The following is a 12,511-nucleotide window of genomic DNA, read 5'->3' as shown; positions in this document are numbered from 1 at the left end:
TTTATCGTTTGATTACTTTAATGTAAAACAGTCTAAATGCATTTAATGAGGGATTTTAATATGGGTTGCCTAGGTGGAAGGGGAACTAAAGTTTTGGAAGTGAGAACCTCCATCTAGCTTCCTTTTTATCTTTTATCTCAAACAAAAGCGTTGTAAGCAGCAATTGGAATTATTTATCGATTAATCATAGCCTTACAGGTGCAAGCTCCGCCCATGAATTTAAATATAAGGTATACTGTTTTCAAACAAGTCCGTCTGCCGGTTGTACTGTTACCACGCCTAAAAGGCTTGGCAAACTAAATAATTTACTTTCTATGCGTAACGTGTCGACTAAACGGCAACAAACATGGACTTCAAGAAACAGGTAACGTAACAAATATTTATTTATTTAGTTTACTTTAAAAAGTTATTATCCAAAATGACAAATTCTGTTTATTTGATGTCATCGTGACGTTTTCGATGGGATGCCATGTACTTCGGTTTCATTAGAACTGATTTTTGTTACACATCACGAACACATAAGCTCGAGATCATTATCCTCGTGTACATGTTCATTCTTTTAAAATACGAATAGGTTTTTATGTGCCGTGCCGAAACAGAAACTAAATGACTAAACAAAGTGAATTTAACATATCGTGCTTGTTTTAGTAAGGTAGTTAATTGATCTAAGAGCAACACTTACAGAACAGTTGACCGAATGACTTTACAGGATGTTTTCGTCGTTGTTTTACGTAACAAAACAACAGTTCAGTCATTACGGAATGCATCTTTTGTAAATGTGGTCAAACTTGTTCTAAAACCTGTAACAGGAGGCGTAACATGACGAATTGAACTGTCGTGCACAGGTTCAGCACATTGTATCCACTGCAAAGTTTGGAGATTTGATTGAGTTCATATATCCCATTGGCTACGCACACTGGGGCGTGTACGACGGGGATGGATACGTTATTCACTTCGCTGTTGCTGGTAAGCATTATTATAGTAGGCCTATCTATCATAGATTAGTATTATATATATAGGCTACATATGTACAGTATGTGGGTGTTTCTGCAACTATTCTGAAATTTTAGATTTATGTAAAAAAATATAGTCACAGTGTCATAAATAAAGTCACACAGTTTCACACCTCTACAAAAATATATTTAATGACTAATGTGATTTAACACACAATTTTTGTTCATTTCCCACAACTCATGTTAAAATACTTAAAATAAGTTAATTGAATTACAATTTGACCTTATTTCAAAATGAATAATGTTTTATACATTTGAACTTACAGCATCTTAATTTATTTTATTATTTACTGATCATTTTTTCAAGTAAATGTGCCTGTTCCACATGTTTGAGTTCTTACTGCAACAATGAACAACGTCTTTTATTATGAGATTTTATCAAAGACAGAAAAGACGAAACAGAAATTACTATAAACACATTGCTGACAGATTAGGCCACCTCACTACCTCACTCGCAAGATCCCCAAAATGAGGTAAACATAATCTCATCTGTGTCAGTATTTATTGTATGTCCTTACCATACAGGTAATTCTGTACTTTCAACAATATCTTAAAAATAAATGTATATAACTGTTTTATCATGTATATTAAGATGCTTAGAGTCAAATGTAGTGCCAGTTAGCTGCAATATTAGCACAAATGTCATTTCCGCAACATGTCTTTTACCGCAAAACATTTTCAATGTTTACTGTATATTAAATTACACTCCATGCTATTTTGTTGACCGTTTTTTATGTATTACAGACTCTGATGATTAAAATTAAAGTTCACAGAGGTGAATTTTTTTTTAAAAAGTTCCAAAAGTGCCAGTAGTTGCAGAAACACCCATGTATACATATACTTTTATACTAGTATCTAATACTAGTATCTAGTATTACATTTTTTTGTTGTACCACTGACTGCACTTAAACTGTATTTGTTTATCCCATACCAGATGAAACTCCGATCCAGAATACATTTCGGGGCTGCCTCCAAGCTATTTTTCCTGTCTGTGGTGATCTTTTGCTTGGAGAGACTAAGATACGTCGCCAGTTCCTGGCTGAGGTTAATGTACCTAAAGGAGCTCAAGTTTCAGTGAGCAATAACCATCACAATTTCCCACCTTCACCTGAGGAGGACATGAGACGGCGACGAGATGCTCTACTGGATAAAGAATATACCTACAAGATTTTCACATTGAACTGTGAACACTTTGCCACATTTATCCGGTACGGAAAAGCTGTGTGCAATCAGGTGAGTTTATGACACAAAAGTCATTAATTCTGCCAAATCTATTATCTTTTTTTTAAATGTTCAGTTCATCTTTATTCTATCGTAGGTTCTTTTTACAATGATTTGTTTCAACAGATTCCAGGAAAGGACAAAAACAAGGAATGTGTGGAGGCTACTGAACAGTTTGGCTTCCTTGTACCTTCAGTTTAATCTATACTAAGAATGACGTATATCACAAAAAATATTGCATTATTTCATGTTAGAATGTTCTTGTGATAAACCATGATATGTGCAGGTTTGTAGTTATGTAAAGATTTCAGTGTGATGTCAGGTTCACTTCTTGTGCCGTGTATGAAAAATGTACATAGAACAGCTGTAAAACAGTCTGATGTTTGTAAAATGATTAAATCGACCCTTACAATCTACGCACATGAACCCACACACAAAATAAGTTAAATATAATAATCTCTTGAATTCAATCTCTCTGTTAACATTAGTAATGCACAATGAATTAACATAAGCAAAATTATTACTAACCAACATTAACTCAAGTCTAAGAATAATAGATAAAATATTGTAAATTGTTGGCTCATGTTATCTAACCCATTAACTAATGTAATGCAATCTTGGTATAATTTCACTTGCCCAACAACTAGTTACTGTTTTTTGCAGATAACATGGTTACCATGGTAACATACATGAGGGCTAGCATCAATGTTTTGTCATTCATTTTCTCTTTTCCAAATACACATTTCTGCTTTATAAAAACATCGTTCTTGTGAATTTGTTCATACCAACATCTGTAAAAAAAACTAGCACACATCTGTCAGGTGTAAGACACGCCGAGCGTGCATTGTCTGTTGAATAAAGATGAAGAGTTTCCTACATTCCCCGGATGTTGCCCCACGCTCACGCATGTCCCGGATGTACCTACATTTTGGTAGAGGAACAAAAAATGGGCTCGTTACCAAGCTTCACCAAACCGTTTAAATTAACCCCAGAAAACTACATTGCACATACATGAGGACCTGTCCGCATGTTTGAACGAAGAGCAAAGTCTATTGTCGCCGTGTTTATAAAGAGATTCATGAAAGTAAAGAGGTAAGACAGTTGTGTACCTTCAGTGTTGCTACACGCTGTTGACGTTAGCATACCAGCAGTCCGTTGCTAAGCTCATTTTAAAACACGTTTACATTACGTTTAAATATGCTTGTTAATATATAGACTCTAGAGGTAGTTGTTAATAAAAACTGAATTGAAAATTCAGCATACTCTTAAAAATTAGGGTGTTATTCAACCCCTCCTCGGGTCCACTAGACAGCAGGCTAACACACAGCTGTCCTAGATTTTTATACGGTTGTTGACATGTGAATGCTAATTTACGCGTCTTTTAATTACAATTTGTTGCCTTATGAAATAGTTAGAACGCTTTTTACTTCTGCCAGTGGTTGAATGCCTTTCAAAATCATTTGATAGCTGAATTTTGCTATCCTAATAGCCACACTCTTGAACCTGTTATTTGTTGATTTATTACCTTAACTAGACCAACAAAGTAAATTCAATAACGTACATTTAATATAAATGGTTTGTACAGTAAATACATACACTAAATCTCTTGGTTATATGTATTCTATGGGGTTGTATTATCAACACTAACCAAGTATGTTAAAAACCTTATTTAAGCTTGTCAATTACACAATAGTTATGGTAAAATAGATTCTTAAATATAAATGAGGGTCTGTGATTTGTATTCACTTAAATGTATTGAGCAATGGCCACTGTCATGATCTAGAAAACAGTTTGGCAATAGCTGTTTCTGAATTCTATTTATATAGCTGTGTACAATGAGCACAGCTCAATTGTGTCTTATTTGAAGCACCTTGTGAAGATGAATTATGTTTAGTTATTGTAACGCTTACCCAGATCTGTATTTTGAAACACTAATACAAAAGCGTTGAGTTTCTTATTATTTTACACCGTTTCCTAAAACCGCCTTGGAGTCCGTGAACTAACATTTAAACAATAGTTGTTTTCTTTTGTTAATTATTTTCTCTTCTAGATTAAAGTCGGAGGTGAGAGTTGTGGGCTGAGCGTGTTGACACCGATTTGAGCTTCGCTCTGCTGTCAGGGCCTTCTGCCATCCACCCCACCCATCAGCCGTCTATAGCAAAGAGTGATGACCTCACAGCAGCATGGGAATGCCAACCCTGCCCTCATCTCTCCACAGAACTCTTCCTCCAGTCAGGGCAGGCAACACATTCCGCGTTCCTCTATAGACTCTTATTCCCGATCTGGGGTCTCCTCTCCTCGGAGAGGTTGGGTTGCGGCATCCTCGTCCTCGACAGCTCACGGTAACTCTCTCGCACTCTCTCTAAGCCGCTTGACTCCTCCGTCCTGCGGGAGTTCCCACTCCTCTAGGAGACCCGCATCCGGTAGGGTCGAGCCTTGGCCGGAGGAGGCCGTAGATGATGCGTACGGGCTATACTCACTTCACCGCATGTTTGATATCGTGGGAGCGCAGCTGACGCATCGGGATGTGCGCGTGCTATCCTTTCTATTTGTGGACGTTATTGACGAGTACGAGAGGGGAGGGATACGGAGCGGCCGGGACTTCCTGCTTGCTCTGGAGCGACAGGGGCGGTGTGATGAGACGAACTTTAGGCACGTTCTTCAGCTGCTCCGCATCATAACTCGCCATGACCTGCTACCCTATGTCACTCTGCGCAAGAGACAGACAGGTTTGAGATCTTTCTGGTCATTTGTTGAGCTACTTATGGCATATATATATTGCATGTAATGAATATTGAGTGTAAGCTCAAGTTTTTTTTTTCATGAAGCTACGTTTTTATTATTATGTTATTTATTTGCATGCTTGTTTGGCTTGCATTACATATGTAATGTTTCTGTCTTTTTTTCTAGTTTGCCCAGATCCAGTGGATAAATATTTGGAGGAGACATCTGTGCGATATGTTTCTCCTAGAGGAGCAGGAGAGACCCAGCAGGGTACACCTCACAGAAGAACAGGTTTGTCCTGCACATTGGGTTTAACATGGGTCTTTCTCTAATTTTGAATTTGCATGTGCAAAATTTATATCAACTAGTTGGAGGTTTGCATGTGGAACTAGTCTAATCTAAATAATGTTGTAATGACAATAATAACAACACGGTAATGCTTGTAATCAGGTGTTGACATGTTCTGTATGTGTCTTTCAGGAGCCCAGCCATTGATCTGTTGTCCTCCTACAGGACCCCAGGTATGCCCACCGCGTGCTAAACCCATCCCACCTGCGCCTAGCAGGAAACGGAAAAGATCTCACACAACAGCCGACTGCAGAGAAAAACAGACATGCGGTAAAAACACAAACCTATTACTGATTTGCCTCTTTACAGGCAAGAAGTTTCTTGTAGTCAGACATTTGATTATCAGCATAAATAAAAAATCCAATATGTTTGTAAGGTTGTATTTTTAAAGCTTCTTTCCAATCTCACAGATATACGATTGCGAGTACGCGCCGAGTACTGCCAACACGAGTCTGCTCTGCAAGGCAACGTCTTCTCCAACAAGCAGGAGGCACTAGAGAGGCAGTTTGAGCGTTTCAACCAAGCCAACACCATCCTCAAATCCCGTGATCTGGGTTCCATCATTTGTGACATCAAGTTCTCAGAGCTGACCTACCTGGACGCCTTCTGGCGGGACTACATCAACGGCTCACTGTTGGAAGCCCTGAAGGGTGTTTTCATCACAGACTCTCTAAAGCAAGCTGTTGGCCATGAAGCCATTAAGCTGCTGGTGAACGTGGATGAAGAAGACTACCAGGCCGGCAGGAGGAAGCTGCTGAGAAACCTGGTGGCGGGAGGAGCGAGCATGAGCAGCAAGGAGGGCCCCTTGTCCTAGTGGTGGGATAGACTCAGTCGGTAAGTGGGAGGAATTCAGAAGGACAGTGATGAGGAGAGATTTGGACACTAATGAGAAGGTATAAATGGTGGTTTGGGGACACAACAAGTAAGGAATGTAAACAGAAAAAGTGACTCTTAAAATGAAGGTGCTCTAAAAGAGGCCGGGGTTTGTGTCTTCAGCTAACAATAATGAAACGATATAGGGGTAAAAGAATGTTGTGGAAAGTTGTGTTATTTCTATTTTTATTTTGAGTATCTCAATTTGTGGAAATAAAACATGAAGGGGGAAGTATCGGACAAAGAAGGCATTTTATTTCTTTGGTCTTTTTCTGCATAAACAACATGAATGCTTTGGTTTTAAGCTTATGTGTTTTTTCTTTTCCATTTCTATCAAGTCTTGTTACACAGCCATATAATTTTAGTGAAACTCTCCTGCCTAAATGTTCATCTCATTAAAATTAACAAGGTTGCATAACATTTTATAGAAAAAACTGATTTGGCTTTAAGATGTCAGCTGAAACATTGCTTAAGCTCTCCCATACAGTCTACATAATCCATGTGAAGTTCTTGTCATTTGGAAAATTTGAATATGTTTCCTCTTCATGCGACCTCACAAAGCAGAATCTCCAGAAGGAGCCTTCCACATAAAAAAAGTGAATAAAAATCAAGTTTCAAAACATACGGCAACCTTTTAGCTTCACCATACTACTTGAAACAGAGCAAGATTTCAGTTTCTTGATTGAAGTTGTTGCACATTTGGGTTTGTTTAATGTTGTGGGTTGCGGTGTATGTCAAAATCTGACTCTGGGGCATGAAGTGTGGAATGTTCTGGATGGCTTCGTTGGAGATTGTGTTTTGATCTTCCATGTCCCTGGTATTATTTGGTTGACTATGAAAAAACATTCACATTTGCAAATGTCCACTCTTGTTGAAATTTGCATATTAATATTTGCTCTTTGTCAAGATTTTCCCAAAATGATTAGGAATCTTTGGCTCTATAGGCCTACTTATAACCTTCATTATTACTGATTCAAAAATTCAGCATAAATGTCTGGACAGATAAGTTGTTGTAATACAGAAAAGATTGGTTTTGTGAAGGCAGTTCATGTGACGAAGTATTTGACCAAGGCTTTGTTGAATTTTTATAAATGGTCTTATTTCTTCATCAAATTAATTTGTAGAGTTTTGTGTGTACTAAAAACAAAGGTTTTGGGATGCAAGAAAGGTTTTCTCACTTGCACTAATGCAACACACCTGACAGAAGCTAACCCTTTCTGTTTTTATTTTTCTTGTCATTTTGTGGCGCTTTCTTATTTTTATTTTTTTTAGATGTGCTGTATTTAATATAATTTATAAAAAATGTGTTATTAGGAAAGACCTCTGCCAGGTGTTGAAATAATCTGCCCAATCTGTCCAACAAGCCTTCATGCAGTTTAAAGTAATGCGTAACACAAAACGGGCCAACCTGACACGCAACCTGGGTTTAAACACGACTGAAAAGGAACAATATTGTCTGAGCAACAAACAATCGTAGGAACAAATGTAATTTGATTTGAGATCTTTTCGCTGTACTTTTTAAAATACCAAAGCTGTTTCCTTTCTCTTCCTATTATCATTCATTCTCTCCCATTTCTCTATCTTCTAAAATATAACGAAACTGTTGAAAATTGAAAGAAAAGTGGTGACTTGTGGGCTAGAGTGAAACATTTAGAGACGTTAGCTGTGGATCGGTGAATGATACTGCTATAATTATTACAGAAGGAAAAAAGCATTTTTTTGTAATGTTTTCCTATTGGAACTAAACAAAGTTACAGACTGGTATCTATTATATAGGTTACATGTTCTATTGATTGTGTTCAAGTGTTTGTCTTTATATCTTGCATGTATATGACATTGATCCCCTAAATATCACACAGTGAAAATTGAGCTGTGGTCTGTAGATTTGAAATATCTAGACATTTCTAACCTTTTTTTATACTTTGTTTTTCATAGAGAAAGAAATGGGATTGCTACTTTTTGGAGAGGTGAGATGAGTATTCTCAAAAGTGACACAGTAGAACAGATGAAGACGGAGCACTTTATTTTTTACTCTCTCAAGTATTTCACCTATCGTAACCATATATAGTAATACACCATTCCAAAATGTAGGAGATGTTCAACATCATCGGCCATCTGTCGCATTATGACTGATTTCGGAATCCTTTTATTTTTGTTGACCATGGCGGTGGTTGTGTTAAGTGAAACTTATGTGCAAAATAGACAGCTGGTTCATTCAATGTCTGTACAAATCAATAAAACAAAATATAAAAAATACTGTTATAGTCCTGTTATTGTGTATTTGTCAACTGTCTCTGCTTATTGTTCAGATAATTCAAAAAGCAATTTATAGATTGCAACGATACTACATTTCTCCACCGATACCAATAGCGGGATATCTGTCGATACCGATTCTGAAAAATTAATTAAAGCACAGCTTTCCTGTGGCTCAGTGGTTCGAGCATGGTGCTAGCAACGCCAAGGGCATGGGTTTGATCACAGGGGATTTCACATAGTAAGAAACAAATGAATAGTTCAATGCAATGTAAGTTGCTTTGGATAAAAGCGTCTTCCAAATGCATAAATTTATTATTTTGTATAATGACTGTTAATATTAAACAACAAACTGTGATGCTTCTTAAACATTTTTTAATGAATCGTTTTTTCTTGTACACTTTTGATTGACAGGATATATCGGCCCTGATGATTGTCTGTATGTAAAATATCTGCGAATAGCTGACTGTGAAAAATCACGTTTATCGACCGATAACCAATATGTAGTTGCATCTATAATTGATAAACATTAAAATTGCAAAGGACATTGGCTCAATCAAATGCTTGACACATAAAATACAAATATCTTAATATCTTGAATATCTTATATTAATATTAATCTTTAACTTTATAAATCAAACAACTAGTGTTGCCTAATACATCACTCATTTTTTGTTTTTCTGACAAATACTTTTAACAGAGTCCTGCTCATCATGATCAGCAACCAGCAGGCTCCCACAAACAAACCTGTTATAAGCATCAATACATCCACATTGTGATAGGAATACCATGGAAGCTTATAAGACTCTGTGCGCAAGTGTGCTGCCCCTTTATGCCTCATAACAAACTCCAGCCAGAAGATGGCGTTGTCCATTGGCTTGCTGGGTGTGTCACGATGCAGGGTTGACATTCTCTGCATATTTTTCTGATACGGTTGATTTTCATCTAGAATGTCCCTCAGTGCTTGTGTTAGCATATCGACATCCAGGGCTGTGACGTCGAGCACCTGAGCTACTCCTCTGGCCTGGAGGCGAACCATGTTGTCAAACTGATCGAAGATGAGTGGGAGGCCCAGCATCGGCACGCCGTGATAGATGGCCTCATATATTCCATTCGTTCCACCATGTGTGACGAAAGCTTTAATTTTGGGATGGCCCAGAAGGTCATTTTGAGGCAACCAATCCACTACCAGCGTATTGTTTCCCAAAGAAGATGGCTTTTCCCCTACGTGCCTCCAAATCACTTTTTGTGGCAGGCGAGCGAAGGCAGACGCGACGACTTTGGATATGTCAGGAACCAAACTTCCAAGCAGACTCCCCAAAGACATGATCACCACCCCGTGCTCTCCAGAACTCTCCACAAATGTCTCCAGGTCAGACGGTAGAGGCTTGGAGGGTTTACATTGAAAGCCTCCAATGTAGACCACGTTGGGCATTGTAGGACGAGGAAACTCAAATACAAAATCGACTCTCATGAGCCACAAATCAGCTCCTTGGATTAAAGAGTATATGTTGGTATTTGGGTCTATATATTTGCTTATAACTTCTTGATATAGAGGCCTTGTGATTTTATGATCTATATATTGACCAATTCCATAATGCAGGATGTTTTTAATTCTATTTGCAAATGTCATTTTGTCTTTTACGATGGATCCAATAGTCGGGATGTAGGAAAGCGGTGAGGGTGCGATGGCGAAGTGACCCTCCCCATTCGTAATCCACCGCACGTTGAACACCATTGGTAGATTCAGGTATGCGCCCAACACGACCCCTCCTGCAAAGCCTGGGTCAGTCAACATCATATCGTACTTTGCTTTTTCAAGTCTGTTCACCAGGTTTTTATCTTCCAGGATGATCCTCACCATCTCAGCAGAAGATCTGTGACACTCTTCTAAAATAGCAAGAATTTCTTTTTGCAGGCCTATGAATGACCAAACAGTCCCTTCATTTTGTTGAATGTCGATGTTTCTCCTAAGAAAAGAAGCCATGTACTGTGGGTCCTCCAGGCTGCTGACGTGCAAAACGGGAACGGTGATGGACACGTAGTGCGCGGCGATCTCAGGTATGTACCAGCTGGTGGCAGAACGGACCACTGTTAGTTTATGACCTCCCTTGTGAAGTTCTCTGAGCAGAATGTCCATGTTAAGCCAGTGGCTTCCATCCACAGGATAGACTAAGATGTTACCAGCCAGGGAAAGTGGTGGACAACTCCACAGGAAAACAACGAAGACAAAGATCCGAGGGTGGAGGAGGCTGTGCAACAACAGCATTGTCTAAAAATGCAGTACATGTTTGAATAGATTATCATTTTGATATGGAATAGAGGAATCATTGAACATCTGTGTCCATTACGAACAACCCATAAAAGATTGTTGCTTGAATATTACGTGTGTCAGATGAATTACTGATGAAAAACGAATGGGCTTAGATCCTGTTGTACAACGTTGTAGTTTTGAAACATAAAATAAATGTTGACTAGCCTTAATATTATAAAATAAAATATGACAATCAAGAACAACGTTTAATTCAGTCTTTGTTAATCATCTTTAACATTTTTTCTTTGTTTCTCTTTTGTTATTTGCTAAAATGTTTCAGAATCTCAGTGTTATGCATACAGACTGATAAATAGAAGTGTTATGAAAAGGCTATCTAGCATTATGCAAAAAGTAGTCAAATTTGACTAGAGGATATTTGTACATTGGCATTTTAAGTTAAAAAAGTATTTATTTCTTTTTTAAATTGACTGAACTGCTTTTTAGATCCCATAGTCAAGCAGAATAATTTACCTGGTCCTTTGCGATCTCCCGAAGAAAAGTATTGCAATGTTAAAGTATTAAAACTGCAATTTAGATTCCTGATGGCGTAAACGTGTTGATGTATGTTGGCAAGACTCAAGGCTCATTTATATCTCTCTGTAGTATTTCTCTCATTCAAAGTAATGACTAGCATGAACAGCATGGCGTTGGACTTTGGCCTCAAAATGTGCTTCCTCTTTTAAATAGCCTAGCATAAAAGCACTGATCTGAAGCATATGAGTGGTGAGGGAAAGAGAGGTGGGCTCACAAACAGTTTATGTCTGGGGATTACAAACACTACATTCCACTGTGATTTAAACTCATTTTTGAATTACACTCGTTACACCAAACATATGCAAGAAAGCATGAAACAATCAAAGGAAGAAAGCAAACATATGAGTTGGATATAACAAGTATTATACACTGTTCTACTTGTGACTGAATATTATAATTCGGAGCCAATTCAAATTTCCTGATCAAATCTATCGAATTCTGTTAGAATCTAACAAGCCCCTACCTTACAATTTATCAAGTATGATCCTATTTGGCATGACACATTTTTACCCCTTTAGCAGAGTTATTGTATATTCCTGCTTAAAAGTTGGTTATTTCAACATTCCATCTTTCTAGATGTGTCTACGAAACAAATACATGACTCCTCTTATAAAAATACATGTATTCTTATGAAGTCAGATCTCGTGAAGATATTATATTCTACTCCACCAGGGGGCGTGTCCGTCCTTGAATTCAGGGGAGCAGTGCAGAAAAGTGCATTATACGGCATAAAAGTTAAAGCAGGTCACTGTTAATTATTTGCTAACTTAATTTAATAAACTATTCAATGATATGACCAGTCTATGTGGGCATCGGTATTTGGAATCTGCAGGTATAGTTTCTCTATTGTAGGCCTACCTACTTACAGTCTCTTTAACAACATCATCAGCAGCATGTATACGATTTCTTCCTACGTGCGGTTATCCAGTCATACAGTTAAACCTTTTAAAAGTCTACAACAAAATGGCAACAATCATTTCATCAAAACTATTATCCAAAAGATTATTCAACAGAAATGACAAACTGTAGCTAGTATGACTAAGGTCGAGCTCATGTTATTAAAGTAGCTTAATATCCTTCCAATAGCGATGGCGGGCTCATAAATATGATATTAGATATGTTAATATTCAGCCATAACCCTCCAATTGCGCAGGTTCTAATTATCATGCGGACATCGTCTCCTAATGGAGAGATGCTGACTTTTATTTATTAAGCTACAAGCCTACGCCAA

General features: G+C 37.8%; 3 protein-coding genes across 4 annotated transcripts; 2 read left to right on the top strand and 1 right to left on the bottom strand.

Annotated features, from left to right (window-relative positions):
• The first annotated feature begins 27 nt into the window (after window positions 1–27).
• LOC306900787 (phospholipase A and acyltransferase 4-like) lies at window positions 28–3,111 on the top strand. The gene is made up of 4 exons (XM_079468093.1): window positions 28–364; window positions 846–966; window positions 1,948–2,246; window positions 2,361–3,111. Exons 1-4 carry the CDS (start codon window positions 347–349, stop codon window positions 2,433–2,435), a joined length of 513 nt encoding a protein of 170 aa, XP_079324219.1. The 5' UTR covers window positions 28–346; the 3' UTR covers window positions 2,436–3,111.
• Window positions 3,112–3,118: 7 nt separating this feature from the next.
• Window positions 3,119–8,412, top strand: dedd (death effector domain containing). Of its 2 annotated transcripts, XM_079468092.1 has the most exons (6): window positions 3,119–3,326; window positions 4,285–4,963; window positions 5,145–5,249; window positions 5,439–5,576; window positions 5,717–6,140; window positions 8,115–8,412. In XM_079468092.1, the coding sequence occupies exons 2-5, from the start codon at window positions 4,402–4,404 to the stop codon at window positions 6,118–6,120; spliced, it is 1,209 nt and encodes a 402-aa protein (XP_079324218.1). In that variant the 5' UTR covers window positions 3,119–3,326; window positions 4,285–4,401; the 3' UTR covers window positions 6,121–6,140; window positions 8,115–8,412. The 2 variants fall into 2 exon arrangements, with proteins under 2 accessions (XP_079324218.1, XP_079324217.1); XM_079468091.1 differs by having other exon boundaries at window positions 5,717–8,412.
• A 281-nt stretch (window positions 8,413–8,693) lies between these two features.
• On the bottom strand, window positions 8,694–11,415 carry ugt5e1 (UDP glucuronosyltransferase 5 family, polypeptide E1). Its single transcript, XM_079467541.1, has 2 exons — window positions 11,218–11,415; window positions 8,694–10,704 (listed from the first exon to the last, which is right to left on the bottom strand). The coding sequence occupies exon 2, from the start codon at window positions 10,699–10,701 to the stop codon at window positions 9,094–9,096; it is 1,608 nt and encodes a 535-aa protein (XP_079323667.1). The 5' UTR covers window positions 10,702–10,704; window positions 11,218–11,415; the 3' UTR covers window positions 8,694–9,093.
• Window positions 11,416–12,511: the final 1,096 nt, after the last annotated feature.

This window comes from Barbatula barbatula (assembly GCF_947034865.1).
Source record: "Barbatula barbatula genome assembly, chromosome: 11".
In the NCBI taxonomy this organism is placed as follows: domain Eukaryota; kingdom Metazoa; phylum Chordata; class Actinopteri; order Cypriniformes; family Nemacheilidae; genus Barbatula; species Barbatula barbatula.
The sequence above is the reverse complement of the archived record's forward strand: the minus strand, read 5'-3'. Positions and strand labels throughout refer to the sequence as shown.

Bases quoted from the DNA above. Each gene is read 5' to 3' on its own strand.
- LOC306900787 (XM_079468093.1), top strand. The intron at 967-1,947 runs GTAAGCATTATT...ATCCCATACCAG, and splicing joins TATTCACTTCGCTGTTGCTG to ATGAAACTCCGATCCAGAAT. The intron at 2,247-2,360 runs GTGAGTTTATGA...TTGTTTCAACAG, and splicing joins GAAAAGCTGTGTGCAATCAG to ATTCCAGGAAAGGACAAAAA.
- dedd (XM_079468092.1), top strand. From the start codon at position 4,402: ATGACCTCACAGCAGCATGGGAATGCCAACCCTGCCCTCATCTCTCCA. The intron at 4,964-5,144 runs GTTTGAGATCTT...CTTTTTTTCTAG, and splicing joins TCTGCGCAAGAGACAGACAG to TTTGCCCAGATCCAGTGGAT. The intron at 5,577-5,716 runs GTAAAAACACAA...CCAATCTCACAG, and splicing joins CAGAGAAAAACAGACATGCG to ATATACGATTGCGAGTACGC.
- ugt5e1 (XM_079467541.1), bottom strand. From the start codon at position 10,701: ATGCTGTTGTTGCACAGCCTCCTCCACCCTCGGATCTTTGTCTTCGTT.